Source organism: Perca fluviatilis, chromosome 12 (assembly GCF_010015445.1).
Source record: "Perca fluviatilis chromosome 12, GENO_Pfluv_1.0, whole genome shotgun sequence".
Lineage (NCBI taxonomy): Eukaryota > Metazoa > Chordata > Actinopteri > Perciformes > Percidae > Perca > Perca fluviatilis.
Genome location: NC_053123.1, coordinates 27,471,059 through 27,490,047, shown reverse-complemented (window position 1 = coordinate 27,490,047; position 18,989 = coordinate 27,471,059). Strand labels below are relative to the sequence as shown.

At 39.2% G+C, this 18,989-nt stretch overlaps 1 protein-coding gene across 1 annotated transcript in view; it reads left to right on the top strand.

Moving 5' to 3' along the window:
• The window catches only part of LOC120570377 (CD209 antigen-like protein A), a 30,039-nt gene that overhangs the window by 7,495 nt on the left and 3,555 nt on the right, over positions 1 to 18,989 (top strand). Inside the window, exons 2-4 of the mRNA XM_039818689.1 lie at positions 3,170 to 3,270; positions 15,507 to 15,608; positions 16,709 to 16,876. Coding sequence (XP_039674623.1) covers positions 16,846 to 16,876 — 31 coding nt within the window. The 5' untranslated portion in view covers positions 3,170 to 3,270; positions 15,507 to 15,608; positions 16,709 to 16,845. The remainder of the gene's footprint in view (positions 1 to 3,169; positions 3,271 to 15,506; positions 15,609 to 16,708; positions 16,877 to 18,989) is intronic.

Here is an 18,989-nt window from a genome sequence, read left to right as displayed (position 1 = left end):
TGATGCCAGCCGCACGATAGAAACGTCATCAACCCTTCCATTTGCTTGTTGTGAATTCTCCGGACAATGAGCTGCTTTATTCACACATTACACAGGCTTTGTACTCAGGAGTTGACAGGAAAAAGTCTGTTTAAAGTGATTGTTCGGAGTAATTCACCCTAGGGTCCTTTGCACCATGACCTCGAGCCAAACACCCCCCCAGAAGCTTTTTTCACCTGGGTCGAACATTGTGAGAGTTAGCTAGAGTAGCGTTATCAGCTGAATAGCTTAGCGCAGGGGCTAATGGACCCACGTTTGTATCTTGTAAGTTACCCCACTAATGCCCGAAATGATACCAAACGTCTACAAGTAGTACAAATAGGTTATGCTCTCATAAAACGATGGATTGGAAAGTTTGTAAGTACACTAGAAGTTTATGAACACTTGCCTGCTCTCTTCAGCTGCTGCTGCTGCTACCTGCAGTTAGACGAGTGCTTAGGGCCGTCTACAAATTACTACACCGAAAAGAGTTACAACAAAAATATTTATTAATTCAATGATTAAATAAGGTAATGTCTCCAAACTTACCTCAATGATTAGTTGATTTGTCTTCTGCTAGTTATACTACAGCACTTACTTTAAAAAAAAAAGTTAAATTAATAAATATTTTTGTTGCATCTCTTTTCGGTGTTGTAATTTGTAGACGTCCCTAAGCACTCGTCTTACAGCAGCAACAACAGCAGAGAGCAGAAGCCAGCAGGCAAGTGTTATTTACATAAACGTCTGGTGTACTTACAAACTTTCCAATCCATCGTTTTATGAGTGCATAACCTATTTGTTCTACTTGTAGACGTTTGGTATCATTTCGGGCATTATTAGTGGGGTAATTTACGAGATACAAACGTGGGTCCATTAGCCCCTGCGCTAAGCTATTCAGCTGATAACGCTACTCTACGCTAACTCTCCCAATGTTCGACCCAGGAGAAAAAAGCTTCTGGGGGGGTGTTTGGCTCGAGGTCATGGTGCAAAGGACCCTAGGGTGAAATTACTCCGAACCATCACTTTAATGTCTGGTGCAACGGATTCAGAAATTTGTGTTCTCACATACAGTTCTTCTGGGCAACGTTAGGATTGCAATGCATGTGTTAAAGGTGTCTTGTGTGTCTGTGAGAATTAGACACCTCCTGTAACTAATTTGCATATTAAATGCATGACTGCTGTTGGCAGGTGAAGACTGCGAGCATATAAAGACAGGGGGAGCGGAGAGCGGCCTCACTCGCACAGTGCGAGAAGAAGTAGGCCTACAGATAGAAAAGAGTGTTGTGGTCTGACCTTGTTGATAAAGTAAACGTGCCGGTTTATAACAAAGAATGTTTAAGTATAAATCAATTTCTCTTCAGTGTCATGTGCATTTTCCCCGGGCGTACATTCGGCCTCTTGTTTGCAAGCAATAAATCTTTTAAAAACAGACAAATATTGTGTTTGAGTATTTAATTGCTAGTCATCTCACCCTTACTAGGGACAATACGTTTAATGTTTGCCACAACAAGGCCAATTACACGAATCACAAATTTGCCTCAAGGGGCTTTACAATCTGTACAGCATACATGACACGTTGGCGTTAGACCCTCAATTAAGAATTCAAAAATGTTTATGGGGAAAAAAAAGAGACCTCAGGAAGAACAGCAGCAACCTCTGGTGCTGGAAAATAAAGCCAACGCACGTACCAAAAAGTGCAATTTAGCGAGTGGCCACTTGAGGCTGGCTCGAAAAGCTAGTAAATCCCCATAGACCTCCATGTTAAAATGCCCAACTTTTACAGCAGAATGAAACAAGTTTACAGCCTGATGGATGCAGTCACAGGAGCTTCATTCGGGGGCTCTATAGTAAGATTGATTTTCAGCAAGGAGTTCGCATTGTGTCACTTCCCTTTTAGAAATGTAGCACAGTAATGTTTACTCAGTCAGTGTTTTAACTAACCTACTTACTTTTACTTGAATACAATATTCTGGTAATGTTTCCACCTGTAAAAATACAAATCTGTTAAGTGTGGAACAGAACGGACTCAAACGCAGAGCTCACAACAAAAGGTTTATTAAGGATAAGGGGAAGTGGGGAGGCAGACGCCGGGAATGAGGGAGCAGCTGAGTGGAGGCTAGAGGAACTGGAGGGTGGGGATACCTAGGGGAGCTGTGACCGGGGAGCCGCGGGAGAGAGACTGGGGCTGGGGACTCAGGGGAGCGCGGGGAAGCCGTAGCCGAGGGAGAGAGGCTGGGACTGGAGAGCAGAGGGAGCGAGGAGAGGCTGGAGCAGGGTGACGAGGGAGGGGGTCCGTGTGGTGGAGCCAGCTGACTGGAGGAGATGGTGACTGGGGAAGAGAGACACACAACAGGTAAGTGAGCACTCATAACAGACAGGAAAAAAAAGTAAACAACAAGGGTCTCAGAGAGTTTTAGCTTTGTGTTTCACCAGCATGACTGGAACAACGATCAAGCAGAGATGGTCTGTTGAGCTGGGGTAGAAATACTGGTGTTAATTGTAGATGGGAGGCAGGTGTGTGCAGCGGGAGGCGGTGATGATGCGCTCAATCAGCTGGCAGCAGCGGTGGGAGGGGGAGAGCAGAGTAGGCACAGAGAGAGAGAGAGGCAGGCAAACAGGAAAACACAGGAGAGGAGAAAACCAACCGAGAAACAAACCAGAGAATAGTAAACAAAACAGAAAACTCACAGCCAGCCGACCCCAACCATCACAATCTCATGTCTTTGTCATCTGTAGGTGGATGGATTGACAGATAGATAGATAGATAGATAGATAGATAGTGTGTTTGTCTGATAATAATGAGAGGAGGAGAGGGATCTAAGTATTTATATATTTTTGTTGGTTTCAATTTGACAGTGTCTCACGCTCTGAGGAAGTCACATGTTTCAGAGGTGGTAAAATAAGTTTCTATGACAATCCTTACATTTAGTTCAGGCTGTGCTGCAGCGCTGACCCTTCAGGGAATAGTTGGCCACCTTATGAGTGATGGATGACATCTATGCCAATGTTGACTATGACAAGTCTGTTGACCTAAGACCTTCAACAAATCAGACAGGTAAGAATGTTCAGTCAGACAGAGAGGCTGACACACTGATCTGTATATTATCATCTAATTACTGTTGTATGATTAAATGCTCTTCTCTGTGTTTAGGTCCCAGGAGCTCAGAGAGGAGATTTCATGGAGCTGTTGTTCTCTGTCTGGGGCTGCTGAGTGTTTTCCTGCTGGCTGGATCATCAGCCTCGGTGTCCACTGTGAGTCTAAATCACATTCAGATGTTAAAGTTAGATCAAACTCATTCTACTCTGAAAAATGTACGTTTTCCCTAGATCAGGGGTCTTCAATGTTTTTTAAGCCAAGGACCCCTTATCTGACAGAGAGACAGAGTAGGGACCCACTACTTCATATTTTATAAAGTTAAGTTACATATTTAACTGGGCCTACAATAAAACCCTAAAACATTACATTACATGTCATTTAGCTGATGCTTTTATCCAAAGCGACTTACAATTAAGTGCTTTCAACTGTGAAGGTTAAAACTCCAGACAAGTAGTGAGTGCAAGTACATTAGCTTTAAATAAGCAAAACTACAAAGAGATATATGAATGTGCAGGTTCAAGAATTATATATATATATATATATATATATATTTTTTTTTTTTTTTGTCCAAGGTGTAGTCGGAAGAGATGTGTTTTTAGCCTTCGGCGCAAGATATGTAGGCTTTCGGCCATCCTGATGTCGATAGGGAGCTCGTTCCACCATTTGGGAGCCAGGACAGTGAACAGTCAGGATTTCGTTGAGTGATTAGTTCTCCCTCGCTGTGAGGGGGCAGCAAGCAGTTTGGCTGATGATAAAACCTTTATAATACATAGAAAACTAAACTATACAAATTGTTGGCATGATACACCTATAAACATAAATCATGTTTTAATGTTAAACATACATGTGACAGTGAATCTTTAGGATGAACTGTATCTGTGGATGGTTACCTTAGTGACTACCTAACCTACAGTATAGGCCAGTAAGCCTATCATCAATGTTTTTTTTCACAAATAGGCTGATTTAGATTTGCTATGAAATTGTTGGATCCATGTTAAGACATTTTAATTTTCGAAAAAACGTTCAAAAAGTTCCTTCATTCATTTTGCCTGATGAAGGTCTAGTACTAAAACGTTGAAGATCTCTGCTCTAGATGCATGTCAACTCCTTTTCTTACTTTTCATCCAGAATGTTTATCTGATTTGTTTGATTCACTGTCTTGTGTCAATTTTCTCATTTGAGTTTCAACATTTTGTGAATTATACAGAGAAAAGAAATCAAACAGCCAAATTGTCAAAACAATCATTTTAAATTCAAATTGAAGTTGGTGTAGATCATCATTTCAGTTTTTATCCAATATCAACTTATTTGTATTTATTTATTTTTTTCGATTGCTAAACGACAGTGTTCACAACTGGAGCCACATGTGCAAAACTTTAACCACAGTCTTCACAGCAGCAGTTCTTGTAAACCAAACCCTATTTGGTTTTTCATTTCTTGAACACAGTTTTAGTCTACACACTTATCCCATGGCTTTAACCACGACCTGCACAACACTGAATTTACAGCACTTTGTTCAAATGCTAACACACTGCTGTCAAACCACACATGCAAAACAGAATGGATTTCAGCCTGGTCCACCTAAAACACTGATGATTGTAATTTTAGCTGAAAGCCTAAGCATGTGTCTTGTTTAGACTCATTAGTGAACAGTTTATTTATATAGAAAAAGCTCAGAAAGACCTTTTTGGAAATAAGGAAACACAAAGTAAGAATGAAACAGTTATACAGTGTACCGTTCAAGAGAACCAGTGAACAGGTAAAAGAGCAAAGCTACAAATATGTCCAGGTAAGATGGTTATATAATACAGCTATAAAAATGTAAAACAAAAAACTAGCTTTACTACAGTAAAACTGTGACACACACACACACACACACACACACACACACACACACACACACACACACACACACACACACACACACACACAGCAATGTCTTGGAGTCATTCTGCCTCAGCATCATGCCTCTGGGCATGGTCAGGCCACAGGACCTCATCAACGTCAATCCTGTCCCTTGCTAAACAACGGGGAACGAATCCTTTAGCATGCCGAATCCAACCTTTAATCGCTTCCACTCCAAGGTTGTCACATGCTGCATCCATTGACTGAATGAGATTTTCCTGTGCATAAGGATTTCTGTCATAGACCTTCCACCTCCATGCAGAAAAAAAAAAATTCTTCAATGGATTAAGGAAGGGAGAGTATGGTGGGAGGCACACATTTATAAAACGTATTGTGCAATGCAAATAAGTTATAAGTTTCTGTTGCCCCCCAGAACCAATTGACCAGTTTTATGCTTGTTTCTTTGCAGCAGCTAAACGATATAACTGCTCATATGAAGCCCACCAGGTGTCCTGGTGATGTGCTCCCTTCTTCTCTGTTTAAGCAGGTACTTGATTCAATTGGCCCAAGTATTCTGTCTATTATGAATATTAGTTTGTTATCTGGTGTTGTTCCAGTTAGTTTTAAGCATGCGGTTATTCAGCCCCTTTTAAAAAAAAAACGGCTTAGACCCATTTGACAAGAGTAGTTTTGGCCGACTCACAAAATTGCCTTTATTTCTCTGATACTAGAAAAATTGTGAACGCATGCGCTTAATTACTTTTTAATTAGAAATAACATTTCCGCGATTCCAGTCAGGTTTTAGAGCTGGTCATAGTACAGAATCTGCTCTTTTGAGGGTGTCTAATGATATCCTACGAAGTGTTGATTCTGGAAACCGTGTTGTCTTGCTGTTGTTAGATCCTGTCATGTTGATACGGTTGACGCATAAAATTCTCATTGATCGTCTTAGAGATCAGGTTGGTATTCAGGGCTTAGCACTTAAATGGTTCTCTTCCTATTTGAAGGATAGAACTTTTTCAGTCAGTTTAGGGGACTATTCTTCTTCCGTTCTTGTGTTTGGGGTCCCGCGGGCCCCAATACTGGTACCAATTTTATTTTCTCTTTATATGCTGCCTCTAGGTTCTATTTTTTATAAATTTGGGATTCAGTATCATCTTTATGCAGATGATTCCCAAATTTATCTACCACTGAAACATGGGCAGGACAGTGCCATTCAGTCTCTTCAAGCATGTTTGGCAGAAGTTAAGTGTTGGCTTGCAAATAACTTTCTCCAATTAAATGAGGATAAGACCGAGATGATTTTATTTGGAAATAGGGGGTGTGTGGATGATGACTGCCTGGGTTTGTTTCCTGGGAAAAAACTGTCTAGCTGAAAGTGCTTTATAAATAAAGTTGAGTTGAGTTTCATGACTCATTTGAAAATAGACAGAGAGATAAAAGAGAGATTTGCGCTACGCGGCAGCCGCACTGAACTGCAGTCTGCAGACGTTTACCACTGTTGTGCCGCGATGTGTGCCAAACGGATGTCGCTGGCTTGCCACTGCTGTGCCACTGTTGTAACACCTACAGCTTTCATATATTATGGCTATTATTCAACTTGTTAAAGATATCATATTAATTAGAACAATTATCACCTTTCCACATTTCTTACAACTTCACCTTCTTCTTACACATTTTAACCAGCAATCCAGTTTAGCTTTAGCATTAGCTTTTCAATAAAATTACTTTAATTATTCCACATCTTTTTAGTTAAAGTGGTGTTAGTCAACTTGTCAATGAAATTCATACTTATTAAAACCATTCACACTTTTCCAATTCTTCTCACTACATAGGCTACAAAAGAATGTGAAAAAAAAATAAAACAAAACTTGAAGGTGACTTAACCCACCTGCACAGTAACAGTGTTTACACAATTTAATCTTTTAATGCATAAAAATAATCTAAGACTGAAGAAATGTTATATCCTAATGCAACTTCAGATGATCAAGATTTAATGAAGTCATAGCTTCAATGAATCGCCACTGCTGGCGCCAACATGGCTTCTGTTCCATCCGCACAGCGAGATAAACGAGCCTCACCAAAACCTCAGATCAGCCCATCAAACTGACAGGAAGACAGTTAATCTACTGAACTGCAGATATGTATTCTTATTTTCTGTTTCAGGGGGTGCCTCACTATGTTGCTTTTTTTCCATGCTAAATGGATGTCTTGTATGCCATGTACACACACACACACACACACTCAGAAGGCGCTGTGTTCTAATTTTTCCTAAGTCAGAAGAAAAGCACTTAAATCATTTTACTTAGAGTAATACTATCATAACAAGTAATGCTTCATAAAAATACTGAATGAAATTACTGCATGTAAAATAATTTTACATACAAATATCGAATATAGAAATGTTCCATTAATATACTGAATTCCCTTTGAACACTGTTTTTGCACTTATATATTTTCATTAATATTGGTACAAATATATATATATAGTATTTTATATAGTATTTTATTTATATACCTTAACTCAATACATTTTATCTTGCCACTTGTCTTCTCCATTGGTCCCCCCTGCAAACAAGTAAAAGCATGAATAATGAATTTCCCCAAAACTGGAGATACAAGGTTTTTTGAGTGAAGATACATGCTTGTTAACCAACAATCAGTTATATTTCTCTTGTGTTTAATCATATTAATGTATAATTATTATCTTATTATTATATACAATCTATATTATTCATATATATGTCTTTTTAAGCATACACCTTTTTTCATATACACTTTTGTAAAGTAAAATTATTATTTAGACACTATAAGTTATTGTAATGCATAAAATGTAAAGCTTTTGTTACAATGACATTTATTTAATTGCAATAGTTATTTTTGTGTTCTCACTCAGGCTGCTTTTTGTGCTGCGTTATTGTGAATGTCCCTGCTGAGGATAAATAGTCTTATTTTATATAATCTTTTAAAATATGGATCTACAAGCTAAAGTAATTGGTACCTACATCCATCAGATAAAGTGATGGATTAAAAGATAGTTTTTCTCTGAAATGTATGTAGAAGTCTCACAAAATAGAACTAAACCCATCAGAAATGTACTTAATATTGATAATATTTACAGTGCCTTGCGAAAGTATTCGGCCCCCTTGAACGTTTCGACCTTTTGCCACATTTCAGGCCTCAAACATAAAGATATAAAACTGTAATTTTTTGTGAAGAATCAACAACAAGTGGGTCCCAATTATGAAGTGGAACGAAATTCATTGGCTATTTCAAACTTTTTTAACAAATAAAAAACTGAAAAAGTGGGCGTGCAAAATTATTCAGCCCCTTTACTTTCAGTGCAGCAAACTCTCTCCAGAAGTTCAGTGAGGATCTCTGAATGATCCAATGTTGACCTAAATGACTAATGATGATAAATAGAATCCAGCTGTGTGTAATCAAGTCTCCGTATAAATGCACCTGCTCTGTGATAGTCTCAGAGGTCCGTGTAAAGCGCAGAGAGCATCACGAAGAACAAGGACCACACCAGGCAGGTCCGAGATACTGTTGTGGGAGAAGTTTAAAGCCGGATTTGGATACAAAAGATTTCCCAAGCTTTAAACATCCCAAGGAGCACTGTGCAAGCGATAATATTGAAATGGAAGGAGTATCAGACCACTCCAAATCTACGAAGACCCGGCCGTCCCTCTAAACTTTCAGCTCATACAATGAGAAGACTGATCAGAGATGCAGCCAAGAGGCCCATGATCACTCTGGATGAACTGCAGAGATCTACAGCTGAGGTGGGAGACTCTGTCCATAGGACAACAATCAGTCGTATACTGCACAAATCTGGCCTTTATGGAAGAGTGGCAAGAAGAAAGCCATTTCTTAAAGATATCCATAAAAAGTGTCGTTTAAAGTTTGCCAAAAGCCACCTGGGAGACACACCAAACATGTGGAAGAAGGTGCTGTGGTCAGATGAAACCAAAATCGAACTTTTGGCAACAATGCAAAACGTTATGTTTGGCGTAAAAGCAACACAGCTCATCACCCTGAACACACCATCCCCACTGTCAAACATGGTGGTGGCAGCATCATGGTTTGGGCCTGCTTTTCTTTAGCAGGGACAGGGAAGATGGTTAAAATTGATGGGAAGATGGATGGAGCCAAATACAGGACCATTCTGGAAGAAAACCTGATGGAGTCTGCAAAAGACCTGAGACTGGGACGGAGATTTGTCTTCCAACAAGACAATGATCCAAAACATAAAGCAAAATCTACAATGGAATGGTTCACAAATAAACATATCCAGGTGTTAGAATGGCCAAGTCAAAGTCCAGACCTGAATCCAATCGAGAATCTGTGGAAAGAACTGAAAACTGCTGTTCAAACGCTCTCCATCCAACCTCACTGAGCTCGAGCTGTTTTGCAAGGAGGAATGGGCAAAAATGTCAGTCTCTCGATGTGCAAAACTGATAGAGACATACCCCAAGCGACTTACAGCTGTAATCGCAGCAAAAGGTGGCGCTACAAAGTATTAACTTAAGGGGGCTGAATAATTTTGCACGCCCAATATTTCAGTTTTTTATTTGTTTAAAAGGTTTGAAATATCCAATAAATTTCGTTCCACTTCATGATTGTGTCCCACTTGTTGTTGATTCTTCACAAAAAATTACAGTTTTATATCTTTATGTTTGAGGCCTGAAATGTGGCAAAAGGTCGAAAAGTTCAAGGGGGCCGAATACTTTCGCAAGGCACTGTATCTCCTGTGTTTGTTCTAAAGGGATAGTTTTCACTGAGCCAGTTATCTGCTTCTGTTTGGACGGGGTCCTGGTTCTTTACTGCATCTTTGCCACGGTGCTCTTCTTCAGAGAAACGGTGATGGCAGGCTTCAGGCTCACCAGGCTGTTTAACGGTAATTAGTTGAGTCATTGTTTTGCTGACTGAAAAGAAAGCTACTTGATGACAGTTTTAATAACGGATTATTCATTTTAGTCATATACAAGTAAAACTACCCAGAAATGTCTGGTTAAGGCTTCTCACATTTAAATATGTGCTAACAACTATTATCATTGTGTGAATGCTGATTTAGCAGTATTGTTATCAGATTCTTTATTCTTCAACTTTCTTTGGTCTATCTTTAAGTCCTTGTTGCAGGGACGGTCTGGGGCTAAAAAACAGCCCTGGACTTTCTCCCAAATAGGCCCATCATCCGGCCATTCACCCCTAGCCGTGCGCGACAGACACTAGCCAGAATGTCCTGATACTATGCCATAATACTGTAGCCTATCAGACAATGTATTCACAGCAAGTAACATCTCAAAACCAATGATGATGCCTGGGGTTGTGTTTATTAGCCATTTGCGGTTGGTACCATCTCTACAGCTAAACTCTCTGTGTAGAGACAGGTGTTTAGGCTTTTGCTGAGGGTGGTAAGCAAAAAATTCTTCCAGGCTGTGACTATCTGACTTGGGCCGTGTGAAATATTGTGATGTAGAGCATCCTGGGACATCCTGGCACTTCCCTGCACTCTGCCTGTCATCTTTTGTGCTGTAACTATCTTCAACCTTAATAAACCAATTATTTTAAAGATGGGTTATTAGCTATTATTGATACAATAGGTGTTGCTTTGTGTTAAAGAATTAGCATTGAATAACCTATTTAATATTTTGCCAATGTCATATTACACATTTGATTCATATTAAGGCTGTGAAATGATGAAAATGACTAGGCCCTATCAATTCTGTCTGTGAAGCTTTCACAAACAACCACCAGGTCTTTGCCAGTTCCACAATAGTAAACGCAAATATGAAAGACAAGGAAAAACTGCACTCTGATGGAAGATAGACAGAAAGTGCAAGCTAGGATTTTTGGTTAAACTTTTGGTTACATTTGGTGAATTATTTAGCTCCCTTTCCTGTTCTTTAAAACCATGTATTTAGGGCCCGAGCGCCGACAGCGGCGAAGGCCTTATTGAAACTGAAGGAATTATTCTTTCTTTCTTTCTTTCTTTCTTTCTTTCTTTCTATTATTATTTTCCCGTCAAATGAATTGGCTTTTTTAGGGGCTTAATATATTCAAAAACTCACCAAATTTGGCGGTCGCATCAAGTCTGGTGAAAATTTATGTATTTTAAGGGTTTCGGGAATAGGCGCACAAAAATGTCTTGCTAGCACCCCCTAGAAAGTTAAGAAAATTGAGCCCCTGCAGTGCCTTTAACGTAGACTCACGAAACTTGGTACACATATGTAACATGTCAAGATGTACAAAAAACTACATTAGAGCCATACACTAAACCCAACAGGAAGTCCGCCATTTTGAATTAAATGTTCGAAATTAGTGCGATTTTGGCCATTTCCACATGTCGTACTTTAACGAACTCCTCCTAGAGATTTCATCCGATCAACTTCAAACTCGGTCTGTGCCATCTTAAGAAGTAAAAGATGAAAAGTTGTTAAAAGAAAAACTTTTCGTCATAGGGCGTGGCCGTTTTGTGCGTTTCGCCGCCGAAACAGGAAGTGGGTGTAACTCGAGTGTACATTGTCCGATTACCTCGAAACTTTTCAGGATTCATAAGAGTCCAACCCTGAGGACAAATAAAGGCCGATATTTACTTAAAGTCATAGCGCCCCCTAGTGGCAACAGGAAGTAGGCCTAAAAGTCAAGTTGCTATACTTTTAACGAACTCCTCCTACAGATTTCATTCGATCAACTTCAAACTTGGTCTGTACCATCCCAACACCTTAACGATGAAAAGTTATTAAAAGAAAAACTTTTCGTCAGACGGTGTGGGCGTGGCGTGGCGGCCATTTTGAGTGTTTAGCGATGAACAAAGAAGTTGTTGTAACCCGAAATGTGCCCGAAATTTCTCATGATTGACAAGGGTCCCGGCCTGAGGACACCTACAGGCCAAACCTTTGGGTCATAGCGCCCCCCGCTGGCAACATGAAATGCGCCTTATATGACAAACATCATCCGATTTGCATGAAACTCAGAATGTGTGGTCTACATGTGATACTGAGCTGCCCCTTATAATATGACCACGCCCACTTACTCAGGCCACGCCCCCTTTCATAACATTTGAACTGTTTAAGGTATACCCTTGTGTGAGGTGTCATTGAACTCAGCACAGACTTCCTTTTTAATTGGTGATGGTTTGACCCGCCCCCTAAGCTTTAGCCACGCCCCCTTTCATAACATTTCAACCCTTTAATGTAGAATTTGTTATCAAATCAACAGAGAACACACTTTTAGTTTTGATGTTAACATTGAATTTGAATAAATGCATTACTAGAATAAAATGCTGTGTATCATTGTGCAGTGAATACTTAACTTTTAAACAACATGAAAGTGTATTTAGTTTGCTGTGTTAACTGTTTTGAGAGCAGTTACCTGAGTTTGGAGAAATGTACCAGATCGATTGAGAAAAACTGTAAAAGCCAACAATTCAGTTTAGCGTCAGCTTTTAAAAAAAACTTTAAATATTCCACTTTTATACACTACCGGTCAAAAGTTTTAGAACACCCCAATTTTTCCAGGTTTTTACTGAAATTCATGCAGTTCAATGTCTTATTGTACTCTGAAATGAAAGAATAGAACAAATGAACAATATAAGTTAAAAAAGAAATCATGGAATCAATTTATAAACCAAAATGTATTCTACATTTTTGACTCATCAAAGTAGCCCCCTTTGGCAGATATAACAGCTGAACACACTCGTGGCATTCTTTCTACAATGGAAATCAAATATTCTTCAGAACGTTCTTCCCAACTCTGTTGCAGAGGTTCCCATAAATGTGTGGCACTTGTAGGTTGATTTGCTTTTACTTTTCTGTCCAGTTCATCCCAAACCAGCTCAATGGGGTTTAAGTCTGGTGACTGTGCTGGCCACTCCATGTTTTTAAGCTTACCATCTTGTTCTTTTTTCCTAAGGTAGTTCTGGCATAGCTTGGATTTTGGGTTTGGCTTATGTTTTGGGTCATTATCTTGCTGTAGGATGAACCCCTGACCAACTAGGCGCATACCAGAGGGTACTGCATGGCGCTGCAAAATGCTGTGGTAGCCGTTTTGGTTCAGGGTGCCTTTCACTCTGTACAAATCACAGACCCTGGATCCAGCAAAACTCCTCCATATTTGACAGTTGATGTCACACACTGAGGAACCATCTTTTCGCCTACTCGACGGCGTACAAAAATCCTGCGTGATGAACCGAAGATTTCAAATTTTGATTCATCAGTCCATAACACCTTCTTCCAGTCTTCAGTAGTCCACTGACGATTTTTCTTGGCCCAGGCAAGCCTCTTTTTCTTATTCTGACGTCTTAGCAATGGCTTTCTTGCTGCAACTCGACCTGCAGCTCGAAGTCTTCTCTTTACAGTTGAAACTGAGACTTGCTTATTAAGACCACTATTAAGCTGTGCTTGAGCCTGTGAGCCGCCTATCACGCAAGCTGTTGACTCTCAGAAACTTGTCTTCTGATTCTGTTGTGGCTTTGGGTCTGCCAGACCTCTTCCTGTCAGAGTTTCCCCCAGTTTCTAAGTGCCTTTTGATGGTGAAGAATACTGTACTCACTGACACCTTGACTTTCTTCGCAATTTCTCTGTAGGAAAGACCAACATTCTTAAGTGTTATGATGGTCTGTCTCTCTTCCATTGTTCATTGTTTTTCCCACCATTTTTATGGCAACACACAACCTTCTGCAGTACAATACTGTTCAAATAATGCTCACGAGGGTATGGTACCACAGTGTGTTCCAACAATACTTTTATACAAACAAAGGGGGTTGTAAGTAATCCAGACAAGTTGGAACACCTGTGGGAATTGGTAGCACCAACTTTCAAAGCTTGATCAACCTCCATTGCTGCAGAACAGCTTTACGTTGTTTACCCATTTCTTGTTCCGTGAAAAAGGCCTTTTTGTAAAATTCTGAAATGTACATTGTTCTTCAGTTTTGGGTAACCTTACTTTTCTTTTAACCTCAGGCAGTTCACCACTTACCTTTGTACCATTTCAAGCTATTCATTGGACTTGAACTGCTAAAATTTAAATAAAAAACAAAAAAAATCGGGATGTTTTTGACCGGTAGTGTACATACGTGGTGTTAATCAACTTTTTAATTAAATTTATGGTAATTAAAACCATTCATACTTTTCCAACTATTCTCAATACTTCAACTTCGTCTTACGGATTTAAGTTATTAATTCAGTTTAGCTTTAGCAATTTAGCAATTCACCATTCGCACACATTTTCTGCAGGAAATACATTTTCTAGTTGGCTTCATCAAGTGTCACTTTGTGTTCTATATTATGGTGGTAGCTAAGTTTTGTGTGCACTCAAGAACAGAATAAAAAATATTGGTAACACTTTACATAAGGGTACATTAATTAACATTAGTTAATGCAGTAATAGGCATTAACTAACCATTAGTAACAGTTTACTAAGGTGTCTAATTATCATTTACTAATGAGGTTCAAGTTAACTAAGGTATTGATTGATACCTTATTTTAACATTAGTTAATGCAGTTATTAACATCAACTAACAGTTAATAACAGTTAACTAAGATGTCTATTTTAACATTAGTTAACGTAGTAATAAGCATTAACTAATCAGTCTCATCCCTCTTGTCATTCTCCTCCTTTGGGGGGACACAGGAAATTATAGTGTATTTTTCCAGCAGCTCCGCCAGCTCTGAAAGTGATAGCTGATATCTTTAGTTGAGATTATGTGATCGTGTCTATCACGCCGCTAAAACGAGGGGGAGGGCTGATGGGAGGGCTGATCGAACTAAAGCGTATAGCCTTTTGTGATTAGCTTTGACATCAATGTTTTCAAGGGAAACAGGCTTTTCAGCGCTCTGAGAGCGCGCACACGCATGTCTGTGTTTTGTCTGTGGACATAGCAGTGAGTATCGTGCCCTCCCCGCCGCTGTGTGGTCACAAGCCGTTGTAGGGCAGAATGGAAAGGGCGGCAGCTGGCCACTATACTGGGGATGCATGGCGGGGCCGAAAATGTGTATTTGGATCCAAAAGCCCACCAAGGAGGTGAAGAACACCTAGAGATGCATTAAAATTTCTTCAAAATCAATCATGTGGCAGTTAAAAGTAATCTTGCTTTTTCACCAAATAACAAAGTATTCATTTGAAGAGGGCCCCGAAAAATGCAGTACACCTAGTGTAATCTTACTTTTTAATCTGCCGCTGTCTGTAGATAGATTAAAAAGTGGCGTTGTCAAGGAAACTTCTTTTAACCACTCTGAAATTTGTGACTTCCTCTGATGGTTAAGCGTTGCATAACTGGAACCAACAAGAATATATAAATATATAGATCACTTACATTTAGTTCAGGCTGTGCTGCAGCGCTGACCCTTCAGGGAATAGTTGGCCACTTTATGAGTGATGGGGGACATCTATGCCAATGTTAGATATGACAAGTCTGTTGACCCAAGACTTTCAACACATCAGACAGGTAAGAATGTTCAGTCAGAAAGAGAGGCTGACACACTGATCTGTATATTATCATCTAATTACTGTTGTAAGATTAAATGCTCTTCTCTGTGTTTAGGTCCCAGGAGCTCAGAGAGGAGATTTCATGGAGCTGTTGTTCTCTGTCTGGGGCTGCTGAGTGTTTTCCTGCTGGCTAGGATCATCAGCCTCGGTGTCCACTGTGAGTCTAAAAAAAAAAAAAAAAAAAAAAATAAAAAAAAAAATTTTTTTTAAAAAAAACCAAAAAAAAAATTTTATGGCTATTATAAAGTTGCAACTGATGCTTATAATATTTAGTTAATAATTAATTAGTGGTTTATAAAGCATCAAGTAGCATTCATTTGGCCCCATTAAATCTTTTTTTAGTGATCTACAAAAGAGATGACTTTATTATTTGTGTACTGATAATAGCTATCTAAATATTGTTTATAGATGTTACAAAGTATGTATTAACCATTAACAAGGTATTATATTCAACAGTTGCAAATAATTGAATTTTAATAGCAATCCAAATAATGTTCATCGACAGTTTACAAAAGATTTCTTAAAGGTTTACAAATCATTTCATAACCTTAAAAATAAAAGCACTCCAATTTGATAGACAACGGACGTTTGGGGCAGCGCCCTTCCTCAACGTGTCCACAGGCAAATATAAACAATACTCCACACACAGGTGGGTATAATTAGCACATCAGTCCCAACGGAGGGAGCCCCAACCAATCCACATCACGGTTAGGAAACACAAACCAAAACCTAATAAGCAGTGACAAATAATGTTGGTACCTGAAACTGAATGAAACTCAAATCTACAGCAAAACCAAAACCAAACTAAAACTACATAATCAGGCCAAAGAAACCAACAATTAACGGTCTACTCCAAAAGATGTAGATGCTTTCCCTGGATGTGTGTGTTACTTTCTTTTTACTTTAAATCCAGGATCTCTTTCTGATCTGTGTTTGATTCACTGTCTTGTGTTGATTTTCTCATTTGCGTTTTGTTCCTTTAAAGCAGTTTTGTTTTCATTTTGTAAAAATGTTGTTGTGTCTCTACACCTGACAGACTGAGTTATGTTAGTGATAAAACTGCAGTAGAAAATATGCTTACTGAAGTCTGCTGCAGAGTTCACTACACCCTTTGACATGTCATAGGTTGGTTAGTATGATTATCTTTCACTATTTTATATCCTAAAAAAGGAAATGTAGTTTTGTGAAATAAATTAGACATGACATGAACGGAGAAGTTGTTTTGTGTTTCTGAGAAATGTCTCTTGATTATTTTAGACCATGTGACATTACGTGGATCAGCTGCAGAGCTCTCCTCTATCAAAGCCAACCTGACTGAGTGTCTCCAGGCCAGTGATAACAAGTCTTCTTCCCTGACTGAAGAGAGAGACCGGCTGAACTCCAGGCTCACTGAAATGGCTAAAGAGTTGGACAGGCTTCAACAGAGTGAGTGCTTGCGTCTGGTATTTAGATTTACTTGCTGTAACATTTTTACTCAGTCATCCTGCATTGTGATAAGATCTGTACGGGGGTCAGCTGAGAAGACGAATATTTTTGTTGTATCTCTTTTCTGTGTTGTAGTTTGTAGACGGTCCCCAAGGTCTTACTGCCGTCTCACCGTTGGCTGCTTGTAGAGACCAATGTTATTTCTCAAGGTTGGATGACGGCTCGTTTTGATGAAAATGAGTTTGTAGCTCGTTGTTAACCTTACTACGTGAGGAAAGATGCGTCGTTTGTGATTTAATAACATTTCGCTATAGAGTAATTGATATCTTTCTAACTTTGCACACCTTTATAAAACCGAGGGCACGTATTAAGAATCCGTGCAAACAGTTTATAAAACCGAGGTAACGGATTTTTATTCTGTGCTCACCATTTAGTTTTTCTTTTCTCAGCTTTCTCAACAGATCTGTGATTTTGGTAGGGCTGCTTTAAGGAAAATAGGCTCGTGTCCTTTGACATCTCATAGGTTGGTTGGTATGATTATCTTTCACTATCATGGGGCAAAAAAGGATATCAAGTTTTGTGAAATAAATTAGACATGACATGAATGCAGAAGGTGTTTTGCATTTCTGAGAAATGTCTCTTGATTATTTCCGACCATGTGACATTACGTAGATCAGCTGCCAACCTGACTGAGTGTCTCCAGGCCAGTGAGAACAAGCTGTCCTCCGTGTCTGAAGAGTAAAGTTTTTATTCAGTCCCCCTGCATTGTGATGAGATCTTCTTAGTTTCGTCTTTATGATTTAGTAGCCAATTTCAGTCCAAAATTAGAAATGTTATGAATCAAATCTAAATTTATGAAAACAATACATGATTATAGACCATGGCAAAATTGTGTCCTCTTTCCCTGCATGTCGCTACATTGCTACATGATATTCTCCTAAGTGAAAATTCTCTCTTGTCTGTGCTTGATTGCACAAGAGTTACAATGTATAAAGTGATCATTAGTAGATAATAGATATATAGATAGACAGTGTTAGTCATCTTACTTTAAAAAAGTAATTAGTTACAGTTACAAATTACTTCCCCCAAAAAGTAATTGAGTTAGTAACTCAGTTACCACATTGTAAAAGTAATTAGTTACTCAGCAAAGTAACTGTGACGTTATTTTTTATGTTCTATAACGCTATTACGTTTTCTAACATCTTTAACGTCAAAGCTTCATAAGATTCAAGTTGCTTGAGGCAAATTTTTTCCAAGGGCATAGCGTACATGTTACATAAACATTCTTGCCTTTAATTTCAATGAGCGAGAAGTAGTGTCGGTACTTCCAGTTGGAGAACGCTACCTTTGAATTTCCCTGGCTCATCGCCATTGTCGCTGTCTTGTGTGGTAGTCAGAGCGTGCAGTGGGACAGTGTGAGCAGGGCATCCGACCACCCAGCCAATCATCATCGCATTTGTCATCATCCTCACCCCTGCTCTCTCCAGGCAGCTGATGTGTAGCCAAAGCCTGACACCTCGCGCTTCATTCAACAAAATTGTAGTAACGCACCACTGTAAATTCTCAGTAACGATAACGGCGTTGCAACGATGGGAAAAGTAATTAATTAGGTTACTCCGTTACTGAAAAAATAATGCTGTTAGTAACGCCGTAAAACTTAAACGCCGTTACTCCCAACACTCTAGATAGATAATCTATATAATCAATTTGGTCCAAAATCAGTCAAGTCTGAAACCATCTGATAAGGTGTGATGGCAAATTTCATTTTAAACATTATTGTCTTAATGAGAGGGATGGCACCAGAGAGGGACAGCTGTTCACCATGAACTTTCAGGCTGTTCAGAGTTATTTTCTTTTTCGAGCTGCGGTTCTTCTCAGTGTTTATTTTAACAGATAAGGTGAAGAAGGGAATGCCGACTATTTTGAACTATGACTGTTTCTGTCTCCTACTGAGAGCAGGTGTTTAGACTAAAAAGTCAGGAACAGTAGCAGAAAAGGGGGGCTGTAAACTAATTTTGACTGTTTATGGTGTGTACCCAAATGGTCAGCATGCTAAAGATAAAATAAAGGGGGCTTAAGGGGTTTTTCTTCAAGTATATAATGTGTGATGTTT